Consider the following 27088-nt stretch of genomic DNA (forward strand, 5'->3'; position numbering starts at 1 on the left):
GAGGATGTTATTTATGGACTCCAGGTATAAACTGTTTCATTTAAATATGTGTATGTATGTATATAAAAAACCATGACATTTAGTAGATGTCATCTGCCACAAGAAAAATTATGTGGGAAAACCCCTATCTGACTCAGAGGGACATAAATAGATCCTATTACATCGGTGTTTTCAAAAAGTGGAGGCCTTCCTTCAGTGCCCTCTCATGGAGAGCCAGTAAATAAGCAAGAGTGAAAATAACCTGCTTTGAAAAGTGTCAGTTAAAAATAATAATAATAATAACAAAGAAACAAACAACCCCCCCACATACACACAGAAAAACAATAAAAAAAGAAAAACAAAAGTGCCAAGTGTCTCAGAGCTCAGCCTGCCCTCCTGCTCCCCCCACTCACTCCCCATGTTCCTTTCCTCCAGCTCCACGGACTCTGTGGAGAACTTCAGAATACCTGTCTTTGATCAATTAATACCAAAAAAGGTATGAAGAGGTATCTTCCTGCTCTCCTCATGAAGGATGGGTCACTTTCCACACTTGAGAGATCAGCCTGAAACCGGACTCACAGAAAGGCGCCCTGCCGCTCCCTGCAGTGAGTGAGAGGGGCCAGCTTCCAGCAGCTTCCTCTTGGGTCACTGCCCTGCAGGAGCAGGTTTGGCAGCTCGGCTGCAGAACCCAGGAGAAACGCCATCAAGGCCACTTGGTTACACTCATTGAGACATTTATTTAGCCACTGGGGAAGACTTGATGGCAATGACTATAGAAAAAGCTGCCCCATAAAAAACTTAAGTACTCCAAACTCAACATATGGGTTTGTGGGTCTTTTAAGTTCTTACCATGCAAAGTGTGGTCTGTCCCCAGGACATTCCACTCTGCTGGCAGCTTCAGGTGCCGGAATGCCAGGGCCACCTTCTCGTCAAGGGAATTCACATCTGTAGATGGGGGTCCTGACCGATCAAGGAAGCGGGTGAAGTTCAGCGCCTGCTGATTCCCAGCACTGGTTGCCAGGAACTGGGCTGCATCATAAGCCTCATCCTGGACGAACTCAAAATCTTCTTCGGCCACCACGGACACGGGAAGGCCCTCTCTGGAAGCACACAGCTGTACCTTCACGGTCTCACAGCAGTCGTGACCTAGAGGAGACACGTGGGGCAAAGAAGACAGATTAGAGTCCTCTGAGCAAAAGGGCCACGTGTGGGTCCTGTCTGCTCTTCCTGCAGGCCACCCAAGTTTCCCTTCCTAAAAGAAGCCCCTCCTTTCTCTTAGCTCTGACAGCAACCTTCCAAACTGCTTCAAACTCCATTTACAGCTCCATGGTTTGCAAATACAAAGTAGTTCCCTCACCAAAGAGCAGACAACTTTATGTCTCAGCCATAGCCATGCATATATAGCATAGTGTTTGTCATTGACTAGTCTCTGAATATCGCAATGTGTACTGAACTACGGTTGCTCAATTTGAGCAAATTAAAAGAATGAAAGCTCAAGGATCTTATAAGGTTTGTGCACAGTAGGAAGTCTAACACCCACTAACTGAATTTTAGATCAGAAAACACATCAGGGTTAAAGGTTGCTCATACGGGCTACACAAGAGGAATTTTACAGGATCCTCAGCACTTGCTTTATAATCACAATACAATCGATCAAATAAAGCACCTTGAAAAGTAGAAAAACTACTTGATTTCATTCAACTATTACTAGTAAGCCACGGCCAGGAAAACAAGTTCTGCTCTCAGGTACAGCTTCTTTCCCACAAGGTACTAAGGCATCAGCGGAATCCCTGGTTCACAGAGGAACGACACAATGCTGTGGCCAGAAGCCCAGCTGAGGCATGCCAACGATGGTGGCGTCCACAGTACAGGTGGGCAGAGACCTCGTGAACGGCAGCAGGAGGCAGCGACCTGCACGCCACCCCAAAGAGCTCCATTATAGAGTATGAATTTACATAATATATGCAGTAAAATTAGAAAAAACTCTTAATCTTCCTTGAAAGGCAGCCAGCCAATTACCTAAGACAACCATGTCCACAGAAACAAGGCAACTGATCCAGGTCGTTTTGGGCTTGGGTATGTTTCTGGCAGAAAGGAAGTGTTTCTTTTCAATGGTTCTATAACAGCCAGACACCCGCCAAGCTTGGGGAACTGACTGGAAGGTAAAGATGGAGACAGGAAGAGGTTCAGCCCTCAGAGGCTGACAGTCCATAAGGGGCATCAAACAAGCTGCAGAAACTTCGGAGTACGTGAAAGGGGAACAGGGTCTATAAGAAACACAAACAGCGCTGCTGGTGGGAGAGGAGCAGTGCGTCTCCCCTGTGGACAGAAGTGGGAAGATGTCACAAAGGCCCTCCTGCTCCCAGGGGCACGTCATTGCGACCCTCAGAATGAAGATGCGCAGTCTCCGTCTTACCTGATCTAACAAACACACGGTACTTGCTCTGGGCCCAGCACTATTCTCAGAGCTTTCCAAATAACCGTTCATTTACTCCTCATTAACAACCCTTCCCCGGTTAAGAAGCAGGGTCCATTATTTAAGTCTTGATGCCAAAGGACAGGGTCTGTTATATGATGACAGAAGAGTTTTGTGCCACATTGCTTATAAGACACTATTATCTTCCCATTTGCTAGATAAGGAAACCAAGGCACAAAAATATTAAGTAATCTACCCAATGTTATAAATCTCTTAAAAGGCGGAAGTACAATTTGTGCCCATTTCCTTGCTCCAGAGTCCCCCTCTGCACCCAGTATTTACGGTAGAAGAAGAGCTCAAAAGGAAATATGGGGAGCATGGATGAATGAAGAGGATAAGAATAAAAAACACGATATTCCATCCTGGCTAAAAGGCTCATGAGCTATGTGACCTCAGGTCACCTCCGCCGCCCTGGGCCTCAGCCGCCCTGGGCCTCAGCTTCTTCATCCCGAGCAGATTGAGCAGCCTCCACAGGCTCCACGGCCCATCCTGCTGTTGATGCCGGTACGTTTCACCAGGCAGAAGATGAGAAAGGAGAAGAAGTTAAGAAGAAATTCCAGGAATAGGAAAGTTTCCAAAAGGAAAAAAATGCAAGCAGAAGGTAAGCCCAAGGGATAAAATAATTCCCACAACACAGTTTCAGGAAGGTATTAACTTGGTTATGTCCAGATGCTTAGTGGTAGGAAAGACCTGAGTTTGAATCTGTTTTCTTCCTTATTAGCTATGTGGCCTGAGGAGCATGGTGACCTCTCCTCCACTTTTAACTCCGGATCGTCTCATAGTCTCCTTAAGGGAAGAGCTGTAACTCAGAAGAGTCCTCCAAATTCTTTAACTCTCTTTCCCAAAACAACATGCATAAGAGCCTCATGTGATTTTCAGTTAAATCACATCAGTAGTTAGCTAGATAAATAGTAGGTAGGTGAGTAAGCAGGTAGGTAGATAGGAGGATAGACAGGTAGATAGTCGTAGCAATATATACTTCAGTCAGAAGACTTAATGTAAGGTAAAAATGTTGTTGTCACTTATGAATCTAAGCAATAAGAACAGCATTTTCCCATTTATTCAGGATTAAACTAATTTAGAAATTCCTGCCAGTCTTTTGAGGGAGATGTAAGTAAATGTCAATAAAAGCACAAACCACGGGTTTCTCAATTCAATAGTAATAATGTGTGTAATCTGGGATCCAAATTGAACTGTTTTCAAAACTTAAACTTGAGTGCCTTACAAGAGATACCACACTAACCTAAAGTGATACTGTCTGCTGCCCCTGCCTATCTAAATGGTCCAGATTCTTTCTTACTAGTCTGCTTCCCCAAGCTCGTGCAAAGGTGAGAAACCTGAGACCTCAAACCTGAAAGGGAGCCGCAGTGTCGCTACAAGTGAATAGCATTCACTGCACTCTCCATCACCTTCTGGATACACACATGGTCCACACCATATCCCAGTTCTTCCACATCATCAGACAGACAGACAGACAGACACACACACACACACACACACACAGCAAAAAGCCACGGTGAAGCAATACAACCTGATTATAAACTGAAAAGTACAGAAGCAAGGTATCTGCACAGAAATCTATCTGGAATCACTGAAACGACTCTTTACTTGGCTAGCACAGGGTGGGGACAAACAAGGGGGAGAGAAACTGAAGATGATGAGGGTTATTATATGCATGTGCAAGCCCAAGTGTTTAGCAACACAGGCACACATATCTCTTTCTGCTGCTTTAGCAGAACTACTTGTTAGAAAGTGGGTGGGTGAATGGGTGAACCATCGACAGCTCTGTTTTGGGCAAAGTGAAAACAAAACTGTGTATTAGAAGATGCGGAATGTCAGGAAAAGCCAAGAAATAGGTATGCAGGAGAAGCTATCCAATGGTCAGCCCAGTATTTCCCCTTCAGACATGAACTCACAATCTAAAGGAGAAACTATGAATCATCCTGAGTGAACTAGGACACAAATCTGGAATCTGTTTGATATGATTATAGGCTTCTTTTTCAAAAGAAAAACTGAGGATTAAAAGGAGTGGAGAGCTGAGGGTTTCTTGGATTAGTTTTCATTAAACTTAGAGTCAATTGGAAGAGCTACTACTGATCAAGAACAAAATACCTCACCCTGAAGTCTGGAAATCAACCACAAAAGTTTGATTTCCTCTCTCACGGTAATGTTTTCTATTAGCCTCAAATGATTAGGATTATCTTTGAATCCTTACAACCTTTCAGATATAGCATCTAGAGGAGAAAAAAATCAACCTTTTAGAAACAAGGTTACATAGAATGGACTCAGCACTAGAACTAAAATCACTGCATGTGCACACCTAAGGCCTCTTGCTACCATAAATCAGCTCTAAAGACTCGGCTACTTGCAGGGGCCGTCAGCCTTATGACTGCCTTTGGGCAGACAAAGTGCAAGGTATTAGCGGTGTTGACATCCACACTGCGAAGACATGAGATGGGGAACTATGTCCAATTCAATACAATCACCACCATTTAACTTCTTTTTATGTGAAAACAGAAGCTGCAATGGAGAGATAAGCAGCAAGGTTTTCAGCCAATTCCATGGTGTTTTCCTTCCCACTCAATTTTATGGTAACAAAGGAAAATACAAATCACAAGTCTTTTTTAAAAAGGGAAGTTCTGAAAAAACTGGCTGAGCTTCTTCTGAAGGAGGTATGCCCAGGAAATTTAGAGAGGGGGAAAATGAGAGATAAACTGTCAAAGAAACATACCTGAACTTTAATTCCAATTTTTAAATTGCCTTCTGAATTTATCCCATAATCAGGTCCAGTTGATTCAAAACAAATAGAAAGTAAATTACGGGGTGAGAGAGACGTGTTCCTAATTGAATGGAGCAGATGTGGAGGGTCCCACAGCATGCTGGCAGGCAGCTGGAGACTCAGAGAACACTAGGTCTGAATCTCACCCTCTGCTGCAGGACTGTCTGGATCTTCCTGGAAAAGTCACACAACCACGAAGCCCACTGGCTTGTGCACGAAAGTGCACCACCCCCAGCAGCGGTCCAGACTGTTAGAAAGATTAGAGATGCTAGTACACAAAGCACCTGGCATAACACACGCATCTAGAACTTTTAGTTATTACTAGTATTAGCTATTAAATGCTTCTGTTCATCTCACTGGAGGAAAACAGATCCCTAATACTCTACAAAGAGCTTCCGCAGCACAGCCCAGCAATGCTTCTGAGCTGAATGCTGCCTCTGCGCTGCAGATCGGAAAAAATTAAGGGGAGGGGGAAAAACGCAGAATAAGCAGAAACACAACAAGGGGCACGTTGGTGAGAAACAAAAAATAAACTGCTGATGGGTCTCTTCAAAGCGTCCCATCCAAACCTGAGCCTGCAGGTCAGGAGGTGTGTGCTCTGAGGTTGAGAGAGCTTTTCCACAGGCTCCTTATCACTCTATGAAGCACCCATTCCCATGGAAACAAAATATTGCTACAGATAAACAAAACTGCTAAAGCATGACCCAAGAATTACTTCATTTCCTATTAGGCTAAAAGTGGCACACATCCTATCCCAGCCTTCTCTTTTGAGGATGAAACAATTGGGACTTTGTCCGACCGGCTCTCCAAGAAGGAGCCCTGCAAATGCCCACTGGGCCCGCCCAGCCCCGTCCCCCTCAGACCACTTTCCAACAGAAAGGCTGCATTAGCAGTTAGTGGCGGAAAATGCAAAAGCAATGTATTTCACTACTTCAGCTTGCCACCATAGTACGGTGTAAGAATTCAGCACCTTTTTCTTTTCCGGTCTTCAGAGACCCAGACTCTACCAGGGGAGAGGATTGTGTGCAGACGCATGCACCTACTGCAGGTTTCTGGCGGCCGAAGGACAGATATGAAGATATGCTGTGTGTGTAACACGTCTCTGTCTGTACATGAGCATTTAAGCAAGGCGGGAAAGCAGGCACAGAAATCGCACTGTGTACATTTCAGCTAATTAATGCTAAAAGTCTGATTACTAGGTTCCAGTCTCTACACTAAGCAGTGTTTCTCAACCTTTTTACTCAAGTGTCATCCCCCCAAAAAAGAGTTTTATAGACAGTGTCCTCTATTTGGGGATGTATATCTGTGCCTCAAATACAAAGAGTACATTTTTGCCAATAACAGAGTTTGGGTCACAAAAACAGAGAGACCCTGAGGTATAACAGGGACCCTTTGTTGAGATGAGGGCAGGGAGCCCTGATTTTTAATTATGCCCGAAGTACTTCTGATCGTGGTAAATACATTCTTTTCTTTTTTTAATGAATAACTACTTTATTTATTATCTTCCCTTTGATAGGTGAAAAAGAAAAGAAAAATACAATAGAACTAAGTCAAATTTGGGGTCACTGAGTGTTTGTAGTTTTCCCGTCAAACAGGAGAACCCTTGCTGTGAATTCTAAAAGTATTTAATAGATGTGCTAGAAAAAGATTTCATTTTTCTGTGGGGCGGTAAGTCTGACCAAAGCCTTTCACAGAAAGAGTATGCAGCGTCCACTAAACATCCTGCCTTGTTTTCCAGTCTAAATTATCTTCCAAGAATACTCAGGTTTGTTTACATTACTTACCAGTCCTATGTTGGTCTTAAAAGAAAAAAAATCTCAGCTCCAGGTATAGAGGAAAATCACTGTTTGGTTAAAATGAGATTCGGAGTTGGATTTGTTTTATTTGTTTTATATGAAGGAAAAAAATGAGATATTTTCATTTATACCAAGGCAGCACCTTTTGCTTTTAGAGCTGTATTTCCATTTCAGGCAATTCATGGGTACTCTGAATGTTGATTAAAAAAAAAAAAACTTGGCTGTCTTTGTCTAGTGTTAATTAGTACAAAGATAACCTTATTTTCAAAAAAAAAAAAGAACACTGTTTTCAAACAGTCTCCAAGTGTTTTACTAAAAATTACTATGTATGTTAAAAGTAACATGCTCGCTATAAAACATTCAAACAATTCAAAGGCAGATAAAGTAGAAAAACAAAGTCTCCACTTAACTATCCCGTAATAGGTGACTATTCTGAAAACACTGTGTTAAAAAGGGGGAATCGTATGTCTTCAACCTCTAGATGGCAGTAAGTCAAGAAAAGATACTTTTAAAAGCCTTTAAAACTTCATAATTAAACACATACACAATTCATTATAAGCTTCTCTCACAAAAACACGCAAAAACAGTGAGAAAATGGAAGAAATAATAATCTCAGTAACTGAAGCCAAAGAAGCATTTTTTTTTTTTTAAAAAAAGGAGATAATTTAAAAACGTGTCGTTCTCACCTTCAAATAAAAGGTTACAGACTAACATCAGTAAGTAGCTGCCTCTGGAAGGTCAAGCAATCATCTGGTTTTAGTAAAATCTAAAATATCGCAGAACACTAACAACAAAACACATAGAAAACTCAAATGAAAACCAGAGTCAGCAGACAAGAACAGGACAGACAAAACGGCAGACAAGCCGTTTTCCTCCCCGCAGTTGGCCCCAGTCACCGGGAACAGCAGAGCTGGTCCCACACCTGAGTGGTGAGGTTGTAGACACCCCTCTCGGCGGTGGCTGCAACAGCAGCTACAAACAGAATGCACATCTGTCCGGCAACTGGGACGGACAAAGAAAGTACAGAATTCCCATGAAGGGTCTTGGCTGATCTGACGCTGCCCTCGGCAGACAGGAAACCTGAGGCCATCAATCCAGCTAAATGACACACAGAAATCACCAAAGGGAGCTCTGGAGAGAGGCCACAGACCCTTGCCCAAGCCAGAAACTCAATTAACGAAGGCAGAGCCTCCTTTTGCATTTTTCAAAAGAGAGCGGGTGCATGTATGTGTGCAGATGAGTGCAAGCGGATCTGTGTGCCCACACACATGCACGACCTTTCTAGAAGAGTGGCTTCTGAGAACTCAGGACGAATTTGGACACAGTGGAAAAGTTGCTCCATCACACGATAGAGATTCCTGGAACAAATCTTCTTAGCATACACCAGTGAGCAACACAGGCAAACATGAAGGTGATACTTTAGTAGAGGCCGATAAGAAACAAGATAAATAAAATATGTAATGTGGTAAAAGTTGGTAAGTGCATGGAGAAAAACAAAGCAGAAAAAGGGACAGGGAATACAGAGAGGGGGGAGTTGTATATTCAGAAGGTGGACAGGAAAAGGCCTGGCTGAGAAAGTAATACCTGAGTAGACCCGAAGAGAGGTAAGGACCAAGTATAAGATGTCCATAAAAATAGGCTTAAGGCAGTTGAAGTGCAGACTAAGATATTAATTCCATGATATGAACGAGAAATTCAAAACTAACTTGACCCACCAAATGCCCCATCCCTACCCTCTCATAAATTACTGTAGCAGCTCAGAGAGACAAGTGAACAGGAAAACCTCACACAGGAGGAGCAGAGCAAGGGAGTCTACTCAGAAATCGCCTGGGCTTACACAGTTAACACAGCTGATTTGCCGACTGGGGGCCTCGGAGACACACGTCACCATGCTGCCTTACTCTTCACCTTGCTTGCTTGTACGAGAGGGTCCTTCAGGGACTCTAACCCTCTGTCACCTCTGCTGTGGTCAGGCATCTCAGAGCAGCAGCTTGACTAAACCTAGGTCGGTAGCTGCATGTCCCAGACAACTGGGGGGCACAGGGCACATGTTGTTGGGCCTGTAGCATGACAGAGAACAGGGGAAGTGCGTAAGATCATAATCAAAGGGGAGGAGAGAGCTGATTATTAGAAAATGAAGGAGAAGGCAGGGATTATACTAGGACTTTGGGCCCAAGGCAAATGGGTCAAGAATGATTTCTGAGGATTTGGATCAAATTAGAAGAAAGCAACAGAGTACAATATCCATTCTGGTTGGCTGGGGTCGGCAGAACAAGGGAACAAGAGTCCCCAAGTACAAAAAGGACCCTGAGATATGGGTACTGCTGAAAAAGACCAGGTACTGAGACCTATCAAACAGGTGTGAGAACCAAAGCCAAAGGAGACACAGGAGCTGGAGCTCAGAGAGGCAGGCAGGCGGCAGAATACAGGGATCAGGTACAAACCTGTTCTAGGCTGTCATACAACCACAGTGGGTTTGTAAATCCAAGGAGACTAAGTGCCTGCAGCCCGTCCTCACATAAGCATCTTGCCAGCAGTGAAGGAGCTACGGGGGCATATCCCCTTCACCAAGAGGCTGGGCTCTGCTGGTACCTGTGACTGAGGATCACAGCCAGGGCACATCTGTCCTTTCACAGCTACTTGCATCTGCCTCACAGATGATATTTTCTTGCTCTCCCCCACCCCTGCTCACACACACTGTCTCTCTCCCTCCCCCCACCCCTAAACTTTAACTCCTAAAGTGTTTATAATTCAGGAAGGAATAATTTTGTAAAACCTCCCTTCATCTCCTTCCTATCACAGCCCAGATGCCACCTAGCTGAGGAGCTGTCCCTGACCCACACCCCCACATAATAAATGTTTAGCACAGCGATAGCGCAGGCACCTGCTGGAGAGCAGCCCTCATCTCCGGACCAGCCTTCTGGCACGATCTACATCACAGGAAACAAGAGGACTGCAGCTTTCAGTTACAAAGGTGGACACTTAATCCTCTTTAGAAAAGAAATCAGTATCTATCCTGAAGTCCTTGTTAAATTTCCTACCCATTAAAATTTGAGGTAGGATAGTCACGGAATTGCCAAGAACCTTTAAATCCTGTATTTCTAAACAGTATAAGGATAAAGACAGATTTCAACTATCATAATCCCAGTTCTTGAATGTGGCATAATTTCCAGATTTTTGGCAGGTATCAGATATGAAGTTAATTTATATAAAATGGCACAGCGAGAAAAACTGGCAATCTGATCCAATACTGGCCAGATCAGATACTAAATAATTTTTCACATCCTATATTCCAGTAAAGTGCAACCGGTATTATAGAAAAACAGGAGTAAAGAAATGTTGCAATAAAAATTAAATCTACTTCATTCTCTAAAGAAAAACAGTTCAACTGTCAACACTTTTTAGGGGTTCCACCTAAAAGGGCCTCTCTTGTATTCTGATGAAAATCTGTCAAGTGTTAACTGTGAAGCAAGCTCGGTTAAGGAAAGAAGCCCATCTCCAAACACAAGTCAGTGCGCTTCAGATGCAGAAGTCAAGAAACAGCCATTACCTTTATCATCCATTTCTGTGTACGGCAACAATTTAATGACATTGTAAAAAAATTTAACAAGGAAACAGTTTCCTTCTAACTGTTAAACTTACAACTAACTGCATCAAGGAGTAAGTACATGTTCCACCATGAATTGTAACTTCATGGTGTTACAATTCATGGTGGAAAGTTTGGCTTTCATAAAGACTGCCTTCCCCTCACAGATGCTGACAGATGCCTTCCCCTGCTGATGCCGCCCTGGTGTGCAGAACTGGACACGCAGCCCCACCACGGCAAACAGGAGAGTGCTCATCTTCTGCCCACGCTGCAGTCTTCCCCAAATGTCCATGTTAATATTTTTGCTGAGCCCACTGGATCTTTTAACTTATGACACCACTTTATTTCATTTATTTCTAGTTGGATTCAGGTTTTTGTGGAACAAGCACGGTATGAACAAACTACAATACTTAATTTTAAAATGCATTTAAAAATAAAGATGTGACCGTAGCTCTTTATCACCCTGATTCGTTCTTCCCATCACCCCACACTAATGAACACAAAATAAAAGTGTTCAGTAACTGGTAAAAGTCTGGAAAGGTCCCGCTCACATACTCACCGGGAGTAATGGTCTCCAGCGTATCAGAACTGACCTTCCGAGTACTGGTACAGTGATGGAGGGTTGACCCCGAAAACACCAAGTAAAACACTACATCATCCTCAACTTTGTCCTCTTCAGCGAGCAGTACAGTGACAACACAATCGCCCTGGGGAGAGAAAGGTGGAGCAAGGCTGCGTTAGTCAGGGTCCTCTTGCAAGACAGCCTTTACTAACCTTCCACTTTAAGGGAAAATCAAATGTATCATTAAACTGTGCCACATTCTAGGAGGTTTATACAAATACAAACACTGACTGAGCACTGACATACCAGGAAGAATTCTAGGCACTGAGAATACAAAATGGCCCCCAAATAAGATTTCTGTCCTCTTTAAAGCTTACATTTTATTGCAGGTGGTTCAATAAACAAGCAAAGTAACAAGATAGCAGATGGTATATTTACTTGATGAATGAGGGGAAGAGGGAGAACTCAGGGAAAACCCAATAAAGAGTCAGAGGATGGGGGAAGTATACTTATGAGTGACAGCCTAGACTCAGAATTTCCTTAACTCTGTGTTCCAGTTGCAGCAATAATTCCCTAGATTCTACACCCTAGAAAGCCACGCTAATCCACCCCTTCTCCAGCGAGGGGAGGGGGGCGCCTCTGACAGAGCTGGCCTGGCAATGGTGCGGTGCAGAGAGCACACTCTGGGGCACACACATGACGGTGATACCCTCTGTCCCCACAGCTGACACTGGGTGGCAGAAAGGAGATCTACAGTCCTGAGTACACAAACTACAGAGTGCTCGTGTACTATATTTATTGATTATTGTATTAGTTTCCACAGGAACAGCAGTAAACCTATTTTTGTCCACCAATGATAATATTCTTAATCTCTCAGGATGGGAGGGATGCTTTTTCTCACAATTTGCATTTCCTGACCATCTGGAATCCCTACTCCCCCCCTCCTTTATCCTCCCTGCCACTAAACCCTTGGAATCCAGCAAAAATGTTGGGCCAGTAACTTTGCCCATGGCTCTGCAATTATTTGGAAATATTCTTTTAGTGGTTTTCTATGTTAATTTTTTAATTGAATAGTCCTAACTACCATTCTCCCAATCATAAACGTCATGTAATTCTTGTAACCATAAACGAAACATTTTAAAGTAATGAGGTTTAGTACTGTGGAAATCTTAATAATGCACTATGGAGAAACCAATGTAGAGGAAGCCATGCCATTTTAGCACTAAGTCGGGAGGGAATTCTCATTACTTACAGGGTGCCTTTCCCTGTCCATTTCAGCAACAAGGGAGCTAGGCCAGTAAGAGAACCATGCCACCCTGTGGCCACCACTTACTCAGCCCGGATGCATAATCAAGCAGCAGGTAGTGTTTTACCGAACGCTGAAAACAGAACATCTTCCAGTCAAACCCAGGATCAAGTCTAATAACAAATGCTCCAATAGGCTGATTGTGGAAACAAAGTTCAAAATATCTCCCAAAGCCCTGTACGCGCGCGGTAGGCGCTTACATCTGCTGAATGCAGCATGGACGGAGTCAGGCTGAATGGCACAGAGGCTGTAACTCACGACAAACGCTGAACTGGAAAGCTCCAAAGCACCCTCACATGAGGAAGAGCACAGAATTTGGTCATTCCAGTTATACTTCAGATTTGTACAAAAGTCCCTTTCTTGAAAACATTTTTGAAAAACTTAAGCTGGTAAAAATTTTTACTATCCTTTGGCATGAGAAACCATGACCTTGAGAAATGAGCTCTTCTCCTGCACAAGTCTGCAGCACAGGAGAAAAGCCCATTTCTCAAGGTACTGAAATACCATTACGACCTGACAAAGAAGTGTCATCACAGTTCTAAGGTGTCATCCTATGGAGCACAGACAGGCTGACCTGTATGACCTGTGGGCCAAATCCCGCCCTCTGCTTGTTTTCCTGTGGCTCACAGCAGGGAAAGGATTTCGCATTTTTGAATGTTTGGGGAAAAACCAAAATAGAAGTACCTTTAATGTGCTAATATTATGAAGCATTCAGATTTCAGTGTTAATAGATAAAGTTTTATTGACAATCACAGTCACCCCCATTTGCTCACACAGTGTCTATGGTTAGAATGAGCAAGACAGAGCACAGGTGAGTGGTTGCCACAGAGACTGTATGGCCCTCAACGTAAATTATATACAATGTGGACTTTTACAGAAAAAAAGATGTTTTTTCACTCAGGTATCTAACCTAGAATTCTAAGAATAAATCTTTCTTTTTTAGATCAAGGATATTCTCTCAAGGGCTTTCTTTTAATTGGGGGTAGGGGAAACGGCTAATAAGCAAGTGAAATCCTTTTAACAAAGTTCTCAACATCAACCTCTTTTTTCACTCCCAAGACAAAAGTAAGTTTCAAATTGCTTTCATAGCTCTGTTCAATAGTTTCTTTCTTTCTTTCTTTCTTTTTTTTTTTACATTAAGTCAAACTACCCAAAGTACGAAGTACAACAGAACAGGAACACAGAAGGCCCAATCACTTTAAAGTCACTTGAGATTTAGATTCCAGAGGCACTTGGAATCAAAGTACCTCTTTTCCCTGGAGAATACTCTGCGTTCCGGTAAGGCCGCTATGAGCAAACAACAAAAATGATTCCCCTGCATTTCCCTCACATGACTCTAATTTTTACTGCACAAGTGCCAGACACCTAGTATTACTTGGGCTGGCCTTGAAAGATTAAGCACGCAGAGCGGTGATTAAAGAATAAAAATGAAAAACAGAGCTAAGTAATAAGTTTTGCCGAGGCAGTTGCACTGATCACACCCTCCTTGGGGGATACCCTTGGTGAATGATTCCTCTTCCCAAAGGAGGGACCGGCCCAACACAACACACGGGTAAATCAATCTGACGGCCCAGTTAAAAAGCCTGTCCTGTTTCTAACCACAACAGCTAAACTTATTAACAAGGGCGAGTTTCAAGATGCTGTTGATTAAAATTTTAGTCTGATCCAACCCCAGATGAGAATGCATCTACATCTCTATTTCCTCAATAATCTAACCTCAGGAAACAGCGTGCTATCCTTACAAAGATGACTCATGTTTCCTCACTAATGAGAAATGTATCCTTGAACCTGGCAATTTTGTCAGGGTTTGATTAGTTTTGCTGACAGGTGACACAAAACAAACAAAAGAAAATCTACATTGGGCCCCATCTTATAAGTACAGGTGATCCCCAAAATAGAACACTGTAGCCCTAAATGCCACCAATCAATTACTTACTTGCCAGTAAAAACAGAGCTTTAAATGGTTGCCATGGTCTCAGTTTTCCCAACTTTAACTCGCTTATATGACACAATATATATTGTATTAATAATACTATAGTCACCTTTATATATACTTGTTAATAAGCGAAAAGAAATTTTTTCCACTTAATATATCTAAACTAGAAATTCTAGGAATAGGCCTTCCTTTCTTAGATTGAGGATTTCTTCTTGCCAGGAGGCCCAACTTCCCACTGGCAGACCCTCTGTGCTCCAAGATGCTAGTTATGTCTGAGGCCTTCCCTTAGCTGGGGATGGTACTTAGTGAGGGGTAAATAAAATGGTGAAGAGAAAGGCATCCAAGGGATGGGAGACAGTGAACCACACACAGTGCAGGGGTGGGCGGAAGAGAGAATACCCGGGACACAAGATGTTAGACGGAGATGAGGGAAACCAGACAGCAAGTTTTGTGAGAGGAAGGTTAACTGAAGGGACAGCACTGACGTCTCAGATGGCAAGACAGTGCCACCCTCAGGTGTTGAGGGTGGACCCCCATGAGCGGCAGCATAATTGCAGTGGGACGCAGGACCTGGCCTGCACAGGGTGCTGAGAGGTCATCTTCGTGTTTTCAGGGATTCCGAAAGCCAGTTGGTAAAGGTGGCCATCATTTAAAATTAAATTACATAAGCTTACAATTAGACTGTTGAATACAAAAGTAATAAATACTCCGAACTCGTCACTTCTTCATGACTCTAGCACAGCTGTTGCATCTGCGCAGCAGGGGTTCTGTTACAATGGCGCACTGCCGCACATCTTCTACCAGCGAGCATCTCTGCCTTCAGTGATGTGGCATCAGCAGCCTGACATCAGCCATCGTGGGGGCCTTTCTATTACTCAAATCGGCAAATGTTACAAGTAAGAGCCTCCCTCCCCTTTATCACCATCACTTCATTAGAACAGGTCAGCAGATGGTGGGGTTTGCCACCGCAGGCCCAATCAGCAGGGGCCCCTGCTTATGAGGCTTTTTACAGAAGTGAGGGCTTGCTGTTGAACAGAAGAGCAAACCCCAGGCAGGTACAAAGCAGCTTAGGTGACACGAAACAATGCTGCCACAGTTCTGCTCACAGATGCTCAATGCTATCACCACCTTAAATGGGTCTGTTCTTTAACCCTCCAAGAGGGCTTATAACTTGTTCGTACCTCAGTGGTTAACAGGCAGGTCTCTGCCTGCATCACAGGGTGGTACAGCACTTTGTAGCTGTTTAACCTGGGCTATGTTAAATTCTCTGTGCCCTAGAGGAAGATAGCAATCACACTCACCTCATCAGGTTATCTAAGAATTACATGATTGAGAATTTCAGGGGAAAGGGGGAGGGTTTACAGGAACAAGTATAAAGGACACGTGGACAAAAACTAAAGGGGGTGGAAATGGAAGAGAGGTAGAGAGTACTGGGGTGGTGAGCTGGGATGGGAGTAAAAAACAGAAAACTGTACTTGAACAACAATTAAAGTAAATTTAAAAAAAAAGAATTACATGATTGATAAAAGTAAAGGACTGGTGGCAGTGCAGGGCACAGAAAAAATGCTCAATAAATGTGAGTTCTTGTAGATGCAATACATAATAGATGCAATAATGCAGCTCAGTGACTACAGTTTTGACGGATTAAAAACACTACTGCATACTTGAAAGTTGCTAAGAGAGACCTTAAAAGACCTCATCACTAAATAAAATCTTAAAAAAACAAAAAAACACCTGCCAGGTGTAACTTAGTGGACTGAGTGCAGACCTGTGAACCAAAGGATTGTGGTTCGATTCCCAGTCAGGGCACATGCCTGGGTTGCAGGCCAGTTCCCAGCAGGGGATGCGCAAGAGGCAACCATACATTGATATTTCTCTCCCTCTTTCCTTCCCTTCCCCTCTAAAGATAAGTAAATAAAATCTTTTAAAAAAATCTCATCACAATAAAAAAAGTTGTGATTGTATGTGGTGATGGACGTGTTAACTAAACTTACTGTGGTGACCCTTTCACTGTATATGCATATACCAAAATCATTGTGCTGTATACCTAAAACAAATAAAGTTACACATCAATTATATATCAATAAATAAATAAATGATAACTGTTATGATCAAAATGTAAGCCCCATGAGAGCATGTTATATTCACTGAAATAGCCCCTTTGTCTAGAATGAGTAGCAACCCCTCAAAACACACATTTGGGAAAAAAGAAAAAAGAAAAGGAGACACTAACATTTTAATAGCACTTATTCCTAGATGGTGGCTGAGTCTAATTTTAATATACTCCACGTTTTCCCGTGTTTTCCAATTTTTTAAAATAATGATTCATACTTGAACCCAAGTAGGCAAGAAAAAAAAGTGCAGCTTTGTGTGATATTATATTGGGAGAAACTGTGGGGAGAGGGGTGGAATGTGACATGTTAAAAGCAGCCAATATTCTGGGAAGGTTTATCTCACAGCAGCATCCTCACAAGGAAAAAGAGAAAGAGACAAGGAAACCATTTGAGGAAAATATCACAAAAACATGGTGTAAGGTAACAAAACTTAAACTGCTATGGTAGCAAGATGATTTAAAAAGAAATAAATGAGAGCGACATTCAGTTGAAAATAATTTGATGAGGTATGGTAAGTGAGCGGATGGGGACTGGACAAAGACAGAACAGGAGTAAACATGAGGCACCATTAAAGAGCAGGTGGCTTCTCACTAATAAGTTGTGAGGAAGAGGACAGCAAGCTTTAAATGTCAATCTCCCCATACCAGCAGGATGGAAAATTGTAGACAGTACGTATCCAACAGGTAGTTATCAGGACAGGCTGTCAGAAAAGGTCTGGGCGGTTGAGGCCCATGTGACAGTCAAGCTGCACTAAGAAGCCTTGAGAGTAGATGGGTTCTCCGTGGTACCAGAAAAGCAAGGACTAGACCATGGGATTCCCACAGGGCAGGGCAAGAGGAAAAGACTGATCTGGACAAGCAAACCAACAGGGAAAGGCCAGCCAAGGATGAGGAGAAATCAGAGAACAGAGGACCAGCGGCACCAGCGGGGCAAGGGTTAAAGGACTTGCAGCACTGAGATGACTTATTTTTAAGAGGCAACGGAAGAGAGATCTGAAGACAGAAAAGCAGCAAACTCAAGAACCGTTTCATTTTTCTCTGGCCTTTATATAGGTCTTTTCACAACATACCATTTATCTATCCCAGTGCCCCAACCCCCAGATTATGAGACTTACCGTATTTCTGTTAAAAACTGGCAGCCACTAATGAGGCTTCTGCCACCAAAAAACTAATATTTACTTTCTCATTCTGAGTCTTGCACAGAGCTCATTCACTAAACTAAAATAAGTATCACATCATTTCCCTTTATTTTAAACCATCTTGTTAATACCTTCAGTAACTACAAAAGCCTTACAGAAAAGTATAATCTAAGCAAAGTATAATTGTTAATCTGAAGTAATTAGGTAGAAAACTAGACTGGATTAATGAAAGTTAAAGAACTTTCAAATGACTTATTGGTGCCAAGTATATTTGCTAATAAGAATAATATATTAAACATTACTGTTGATAAGTCAATGAGCCTTAAAATATTTAAAATATTTTATTACTTTAGTGTTGGCTGCTGTGGCTCCATAGATTGAGCACCAGCCTATGAACCAAAGGGTCGCTGGTTCAATTCCCAGGCAAGGCACATGCCTGGATTATGGGCCAGGTCCCCAGTGTGGGGCACGTGAGAGGCAACCACACACTGATGTTTAACTAAATAAATAAATACAATATTTTATTACTTTAAACATTTTCTTTTAGTATTATTTACTCTACTATTTCATTATTTGTTACTGGTAGTTTAAAACTTTTATTCCAGTCTATCAAGCAGGTTAATTACTGCATTTGTTACCTCCCTTTCTATTCTGTTCCCATTAACATAACCTTAAGTTGTTCATCCATTCCGGCTAAGCAGGCATGCAGTGCCTTTGGTTTAATATTGTTTATCTCTGCCATCAACCAGGTACTAGAAGTACTTCTAGCTGCCGGCCCTCCCGGAGCCTGGACCAACATGTGCCTAGGCAGCGTGCCCAGAGACGCACACTACAATTGGCATCAACACCAGCATCTCTAGGATCACAGGAGATAGACGCTCAAACTCGGCATTGAAGGGTTGGACCAAGAGAGCCTCTGTGGGAGAAACGACCACACCCAATGTGCTCAAAGCTCAGGACAGATCCCCGTGGGGAGGAACACGCATTCTGAAAGCTGGGCCTTTATAGGCAAGCTGGGGAGGAGACCGAACCTCGTTCAGTACTCTCAGCATCTCTTCAAAGGGCCTGATACATGCAAGTGCTCAATTAATGTCTGTGAAGTTGAAACAAAAACATCTCATCCTTTTTAAAGCAGAAACCTTAAAATGCTACATATAAGTAAAATATTAAGTTTGTCTTACTTGTCATTCCCTTCACTTGATTAAACACTGCCTGAGCAAACTTGGGTGGGGTACAATGGCTGATACTGAGGCTGAGCAGTAAGACAGTTCTTGACCACTTGAGGCTCACAGTCTTTCAAGGGAGAAAGATACCCACTAAAAGCAATAATTGCAGCTGTATAAAAGGTGAGGAGGATCAAGTACTATAGGAATGAGAGGAGACACTGAACACTATTCTGAGCAAAAGTCAGGGGAGGAGGTTTAACACAGCATCATCTCAAAGACAGGCCATTAGAAGGGGCCAGAAGAACAAGAGTTCTCTCTCACCTGATTTTAAATTCTGTTTGAAACGGATTACAGTCACAGTGAGTATAGACAGGGATGGCGTTTGGGAAGAGGGAAGAGGCTACAAACTGAATCCAAAATCACTGAGGAAACAGCTGTCAGATCAGAATGGTTTTAAACCCTGGATATAATGGCACTAACAAAATACCATATAATACTAACAAACCGCAAAGAAGTATCAATCTTCTTGCCTTTCTATCCCTGTGAGCACCCAGAAGGGCCACTTCTTGACCTTCCTTACATTGGAATTCATCCCGAAAGCAGAAGATCACAACTTTAATTACCAGAAGACATTTAGTTACATCTGCGCTGCCTAATCTACTGGAGTGTTCTAGAAAAATAGAAGGCGAAGTTGTAAGACACAGTTGTAGCAAAGCGGTATCCTAAGCCCTTTTAAGATAAGAGCTGACATAAATATATGATGATGTTGCCATTAAGCTACAAAATAGAAGGCCGAGCAAAAGCAAAAAAAATAAATCCCAAGCCCCAAATCACTGGACAAGGTTGCTCAGTTGTTTTTGTTTTTTTTAAATATCCCTTCTTGTGTGAAGTAGCTTGTATGGTTCTCAGAGTATCTTGGTTTTTCCGGTCAATTATCACCATTACAAAGTGTGTAAGAGTGGCTGTGTGTTCGTGCACACCCCACATACACAGTCATTCACTGTTATTTAGCACCCACTGTTTCTTTTTTTTTTTTAAATAACATTTATTTATCTTTAGAGGGGAAGGGAAGGAGAGAGGGAGAGAAACATCAAGGTATGGTTGCCTTTCATGCGTCCCCTGCTGGGAATTGGCCTGCAGGGAACTGGTCTGCAACCCAGGAATGTGCCCTGACTGGGAATCGAACTGCAATTGTCTGGTTCGCAGGCCCGTGCTCAATCCACTGAGCTACACCAGCCAGGGCTTAGCACCCACTGTTTCTTAAATGCAGCATGCTACTCACTGATGGAGTATTTGCCACCACACAGGATAGTGATGTAGAAAAAACCATGGGCTCAGAAATAAGATCAGAACACTGGTGATCAGGATGCTCACAGAACTGGTTGATTTTAGCCACAAATTAGAGGAACATATGAAGGCTAAACTAATTGAAATGCTGGGAAATGCACAGGAAAGCAATAGTGATAGAAAGGAAACTGGGACTCAAATCAAGGGAGCGGACCAGAAGGAAGAAAAAAATGACCAAACAGAAAAATATAAAGAAACAAGAATTCAAAAAAATGAGGAGAGGCTAAGGAACCTCCAGGACATCTTTAAATGCTCCAACGTCTGAATTACAGGGGTACCAGAAGGGGAAGAGAAGGAGCAAGTGAAAATCTTATTTGAACAAATAATAAAGGAGAACTTCCCCAATCTGGCAAAGGAAATAGACTTCCAGGAAGTCCAGGAAGCTCAGAGAGTCCCAAAGAAGTTGGACCCAAGAAGGAACACACCAAGGCACATCATAATTATATTAGCCAAGATTAAAATGAAGGAGAGAATCCTAGAAGCAGCAAGAGATAAGGGGACAGTCACCTACAAAGGAGTTCCCAACAGACTGCCAGCAGATTTCTCAAAAGAGACCTTACAGGTAAGAAGGGGCTGGAAAGAAGTATTCCAAGTCAGGAAAACCAAAGACCTACAACCAAGACTGATCTATCCAGCAAAGCTTTCAGTTAGAATGGAAGGACAGATAAAGTGCTTCTCAGGTAAGATCAAGTTCAAGGAGTTCATCATCACCAAGCCCTTATTATATGAAATGTTAAAGGGACTTATCTAAGAAAAAGAAGATTAAAAAGATGACCAGTGAAAGGGCAGCAAACTCACAGTTATTAACAACCACACCTAAAACAAAAGCAAACTAAGAGGATAGCTAGATCAGGAGCGCACCATAGAAATGATCACATGGAGGGCTAGCAACAGGGGAGTGGGAGAAGGACAAAGGGGGAGAAGGTACAAAAAATATGTAGCATAGACCGTAGATAGAAAATAGATAGGGGAGAGAGTAAGAATAGTAGGGGAAATATAGAATCTAAAGAACCTGAGACACATGGTCATAAACTAAAGGGGAGGGATGGTGGGGGAGGGGTGTGCGGGGTGGAGGGGAACAAAGGGGGAGAAATAGAACAACTGTAATGGCATAATCTATTTTAAAAAATTAAAATTAAAAAAAAAAGAAATAAGATCAGAATCACTTAATAGCTACAGACCTGAAAATAACCACCAATAACTTATTTGGTTGGCAAAACAAACATTTTAATATAATAGTTATTGATCATTATACATGTGTCAAGCACTGGTAAGAATGAGGTAATAAACATGAAAGAGACAAGACTCAGGGCCTTCATACAGCTTATCTTTTATCAGGTAAGACAATCAAATTACAAAAAGTAGCACCAAGGGAAAAGTTCTGTTACACAGAATAAGACAGGGAGAAGGGTTAAAGTGTGTCTGAAGTAGGCGTGGCAGGTTATTTGAGATAGGGTGGTCTCTCCCTTAAGTATTCAGGGAAAATATTCAGGTATTCTTCACTCCCCTCAGAATAAAACCAGCTCTCCAGACTGTCCAGCAAAGTCCTTTTCATAAAGCTTTCTTTAAAAGATGCCACGAAGTAGTTCAGTTAACATGAACAGAAATCCACTGAGAAATGTCTTGGTTCTTGGCATACACTAAATTCATTGCATATACACAGACCAGTTGCTTTCCATGTTAGAAAACAGGTAGTATGTAAAGTTACCTTTTATTTCAATCAGGCTGATCTTCTGCCAAAGACCTCAGACAATAACATCCCTGTAACCTGCCTTCTCCATTTGTAATCTCCTGTCTGTAAGCCAGCCCAAAGCATCGCCTTTCCCAATGCCAATACAAAATGATTATTTTAAGCACTATCACTAACAATAATCAAAATTGATATTGCCTTCCAGCTTCATAATTCTGTAACCTTAATATCTATGCAAATTCTTAAAGATTTCCAAGCACCACCTACTTGGTGCATTAAAATAAAACCAGCAGATGGCGCTCAAAAATCTGATGAGTTCTGCATGGTTTTAGAGACTATTCTCCCATCCAAGTACTAACCAGGCCCGACCCTGCTTAGCTTCCGAGATCAGAGGAGATCGGGCGCGTTCAGGGTGGTTATTAACAACCACACCTAAAACAAAAGCAAACTAAAAGGACAGCTAGATCAGGAGTGGAAACAGAAATGAAGATCTCAAGGAGGGTTAGCAACAGGAGAGTGGGAGAAGGAGAAGGGAGGAGAAGGTACAGAAAATAAGTAGCATAGATGGTAGATAGAAAATAGATGGGGGGGGGCAAGAATAGTAGGGGAAATATAGAATCTAAAGAACTTGAGACACGTGGTCATAAATTACAGGGGGGTAATGGTGGGGGCGGGGAGGTAGGGTGGAGGGGAATGAAGGGGGGAATAGAACAACTGTAATGGCATAATCAATAAAAAAAATAAAAAATAATAAAAAATAGAGACCATGCTCCCTAATGGGGAAGAATCTTGAAACTTCAGCTGGGAAAGGAATCAAATTACAAAAAGTTTGGAAATCATTTAATTTATTGTGTCCTTAAAGGAAAAGTTCCTTTAAAAAAGTTTTTAAAAATCCTAAGTCTACCGCCAAGATGGAGGCATAGGTGGATATCTGTGCCTTCTCACACAACCAAGTTTAGAGACAACTAAATATTAGCAACAGAAAACACAGCCAGAACACAGAAAATTGAACTTTTCGGAAGTCTGTTAACAACAAATTCTTCAATCTGACCTGTAAGGGGCGAAACAAGCAGCTGGTGGAGCGGGGTTGCACAGGAAGGCTCGGTCAGACGGACTCAGGCGCGGAATCCAGGCGCAGGGTTGGACCTAGTGAGCGACCGAGCGAGTGACTGAGGGAGCAACCACGGGGAGGCAACGAGGACGCAGGGCTGCGGGTTGACTGTGGTCTCGCATTTGTGCGTGGATAGACAAGCTGGGGAGTGGGCGATTGGACCCGGGACCCAGCGGGTCCCCGTGGCAAGCAGCAGAGAAGGCACCGCCATTTCCCTGCTCTGACCCCACCTCCACATACAGCGTCATAACCCACCGACTCTGAGTGGCCCGGCCCTGGTGAACCACCTAAGGCTCTGCTCCTACCCAGCGGTGCAAAACAGCAGAGGGTGCCGCCATTTCCCCGCTCTGACCACGCCCCCACATACAGCGTCACAACCTAGCCACCTGGGAGTCCAAGGCTCTGTTCCTCACACTTAAAGGGCACGAACAGACCAAAAATGGCTCAAGAAGAGCTCAAAGCCCCGGAACCTATAAATCTAAGCAATGAAGAAATAGCAAAACTCTCAGATGCACAGTTTAAAACACTGGTCATCAGGATCCTCACAGAAACTGGTTGATTATACCGACAAATTAGACAAATATATGAAGGCGAAACTAATTGAAATGAATGGAATTGCACAGGACACCAATAGCAATGAAAAGGAAACTGGGTCTCAAATCAATGGAGTGGACCAGAAGAGAGCAAATAATGGCCAAACAGAAAAGAGTCAAGAAGCAAGAATTCAAAGAAATGAGGAGAGTCTTAGGAACCTCCAGGACATCTTCAAACGCTCCAACATCCGAATTATAGGGGTACCAGAAGGGGGAGAGGAACAGCCACCAGTGGAAAACTTATTTGAACAAATAATAAAGGAGAATTTCCCCAATCTGGCAAAGGAAATAGACTTCCAGGAAGTCCAGGAAGCTCAGAGAGTCCCAAAGAAGTTGGACCCAAGAAGGAACACACCAAGGCACATCATAATTAAATTACCCAAGATTAAAATGGAGACAATCCTAGAAGCAGCAAGAGCTAAGGGGACAGTCACCTACAAAGGAGTCCCCATCAGACTGTCAGCAGATTTCTCAAAAGAGACCTTACAGGCAAGAAGGGGCTGGAAAGAGGTATTCCAAGTCATGAAATCCAAAGACCTACAACCAAGATTGCTCTATCCAGCAAAACTTTCATTTAGAATGGAAGGACAGATAAAGTGCTTCTCAGATAAGATCAAATTCAAGGAGTTCATCATCACCAAGCCCTTATTATATGAAATGTTAAAGGGACTTATCGAAGAAAAAGAAGTTAAAGAAACATGAACAGTGAAAGGACAACAAACTCACAGTAATTAACAACCACACCTAAAACAAAAGCAAACTAAAAGGACAGCTAGATCAGGAGTGGAAACATAGAAATGAAGATCTCAAGGAGGGTTAGCAACAGGGGAGTGAGGAGGAGGGGAGAAGGTACAGAAAATAAGTAGCATAGACAGTAGATAGAAAATAGATGGGGGGGGGGGGGGCAAGAATAGCATGGGAAATATAGAATCTAAAGAACTTGAGACACATGGTCATAAACTAAAGGGGGGTAATGGTGGGGAGGGGGGGTAGGGTGGAGGGGAATGAAGGGGGGGAATAGAACAACTATAACAGCATAATCAATAAAAAAAATTTTTTTTAAAATCCTAAGAGTCTAAGCTTTTCGTTTCAGTGTACAACCTTGTTGCTCTATTCTTGTTAAGCAAACCAAATTGGCTGGAGGGTGTTGGCTGGTGGCTTTAAAAAAAAACAAAAAAACCAGCCACTCCCTCCCACAAATGTTTCACAACGGTCTGGAACTGCTGGAATAATTAGGTCAACACTTAAAGGGATAGTCTCCCCTTTGCTATCGGGACCAGATATTTGGTGAAAATGTGGAGAACATATCATTTTCATTCTTTTTTTAATTTTTAATTTTTATTTTAGGGAGATTTTATTTTTTATTTTAATGTTTAAAATGAGAGTGTAAGGGAGGGAGTATAAGGGAGGGAGTGTAAGGGAGCGAGAAACAGGGACAGAAATATCGATGTGAGAGAGAAATATGGATTGGCTGCCTTACAAATATGCCCCAACTGGGGACCAAACCCGCAACCCAGGCATGTGCCCTAACCAGGAATCAAACTGGTGACTTTTTGGTTTGCGAGCTGATGCCCAACCAACTGAGCCATGCTGGCTGGACAATTTTTTATTAATTCTTGATAAGAATTTAATGAAAGAATTAGAAGTGATTAAATACATCAATCTCTCTTCCCTCTCTTCCCTCCCAGAGAACAGCTGGTTGAAATGGGGTTCTGTTCTCACTCATCTTGCACTCACCTAGCTTCCTCAGTCAGCTCCCTTGGCTTTCCTCTAAATATCATTCCTGAAATTGGCTCCCCCAGGCTTCTAGGTTAGCCCCCCCCCCCATATGCACTAGGAAGCAACAGAAGACTCTCTAAAATAGAATGTAAGTTACTCCCCTGAACTTCTGGGATGGACAACAGGACACCATTCTAACTCCTGAGCATGTCCATTCAATGTGCAGCAAAAACAGGCCTCCACAGCAGGGCCCTCGCTTCCCTCTCCAGCCTCCTCTCCCTCAAGGAGCCTTCTCAGACACTCACTACTCACTGTGCCACACCACAGCACTGATGGCTCGGGAACGCACCATGGTGTTTAAGCCTCCCTCTTCCTCCTACTAGTCTCACTGTGTGGTCATGCTGCTGCTCCCTTTACCTAATGTCACATCCTCCTCTCACCCGACTGATGGTGACAGCAGGACAGGAGAGCATGAAACAGGACAATGCCTTCCCTTCCTGAGTGGACACCTGGCCCCCCAATTGAGGGGAACTGCCGGGTGGTTACCACTGAGTCCCTGAACTACCACATAAAACCACTGGTGTTTTAATAAGGTAGGTCAAGCACCTAGCAAACAACAGGCACTAATTAAATATTCCCATGCATCCCCAGGTAAATTAAAATATCCCACATTTCAGAATTCCCATGTCTTTACTCTCCTTAAAGTCTTTTAAGAGTAAAACATGTTATTTCTTAAACAAAACTGAATAAAGTAACAAATCTTACTATTTTTTGGTTTCACTTAAATATGCATGAACAATTTTCACAAGATGGCAAGATTGGCTTTATGAAACTCTGAAAAGCAGTCATAAGGGAGTGGAGAAAGGGTTAAAAACTGATTAGTTTTTAAGGTAAATTATACAGCTTTCTTAAAGTTGGCTAACCTTTCTAACTGATAACAAATAGCCAGGCTGGCATTAAACAATCCACAGTGCTTAAAAACCCTAAGGGTAGTGAGCAGAACTATAGTTTCAGAGCACAGTAAAAATTTTCTATCCAACACTGCTGACAAAATCATTCCACATCAATATCCAGTGTTTTTAAAGTTTTCCTATTAAAGTGTCCATTTTTACAAAAAGAAAGAAACTACCTTTATGAAAGTCTTATCTACCGTGCATTGCTCACTTCCCAGTCTTCTCACACAAGGACAGGGAAGGGCAGGGACACGGGGCGCCGACCACCGGCAGGACCTAGCCGCTGCAGAAAGGGGGAGGATACACGAGAGGCTCTTCTCCAAGTGCCTGTACTTAAATGCCAGATGTGGTCATTTTAATATCATAGATGATCCTCACAAAAGCCTCTACTGTAAGAATTATTCCTCTGAATTTTACCGATGGAGGGTCTCGGGCTCCCACAGCTGGCTGGGTGCTAGCACAGGAATGTAACCCCACGTCCACTGGACCCTGAGCCCCGAACTCTGCTCTACACAAGGTCTCACCGTGTGGTCCCCGACCTGCAGCGTCACATCCTGCCCCTGGGGAACTGACTAGGAAATGCACACTTTCAGCCCATTTTTGGCTCAAGGGGAAAGAGAAAATCCACTTTTAATTCTCAGACTCACCAAAATATGAACAACAAATAATCATATTCTGTGTCAAGGATAAAACAGCCCATTTCAAAGAGATGTGGAAAATGAGGATCTGTGGAGGAAGCTCTTGGCAGGAGAGACACCACAGCAACAGCTTCTTAACATCATGCTGCCGCGATCCCTTCCCCACACACCCTAGGACGAACTAGACAATGTCAGCCAA

At 42.8% G+C, this 27088-nt stretch overlaps 1 protein-coding gene across 7 annotated transcripts in view; it reads right to left on the reverse strand.

Moving 5' to 3' along the window:
• The window catches only part of AKAP13 (A-kinase anchoring protein 13), a 227054-nt gene that overhangs the window by 134327 nt on the left and 65639 nt on the right, over positions 1–27088 (reverse strand). For all 7 annotated transcript variants that reach the window (XM_053658874.1, XM_053658873.1, XM_053658872.1 and 4 more), the window contains exons 3-4: positions 11176–11323; positions 829–1125 (exon numbers count right to left, since the gene is read on the reverse strand). In XM_053658874.1, coding sequence (XP_053514849.1) covers positions 829–1125; positions 11176–11323 — 445 coding nt within the window. The remainder of the gene's footprint in view (positions 1–828; positions 1126–11175; positions 11324–27088) is intronic.

This window comes from Artibeus jamaicensis, unplaced genomic scaffold (assembly GCF_021234435.1).
Source record: "Artibeus jamaicensis isolate MK-2021 breed Jamaican fruit bat unplaced genomic scaffold, CSHL_Jam_final scaffold_612, whole genome shotgun sequence".
Taxonomy (NCBI): Eukaryota; Metazoa; Chordata; class Mammalia; order Chiroptera; family Phyllostomidae; genus Artibeus; species Artibeus jamaicensis.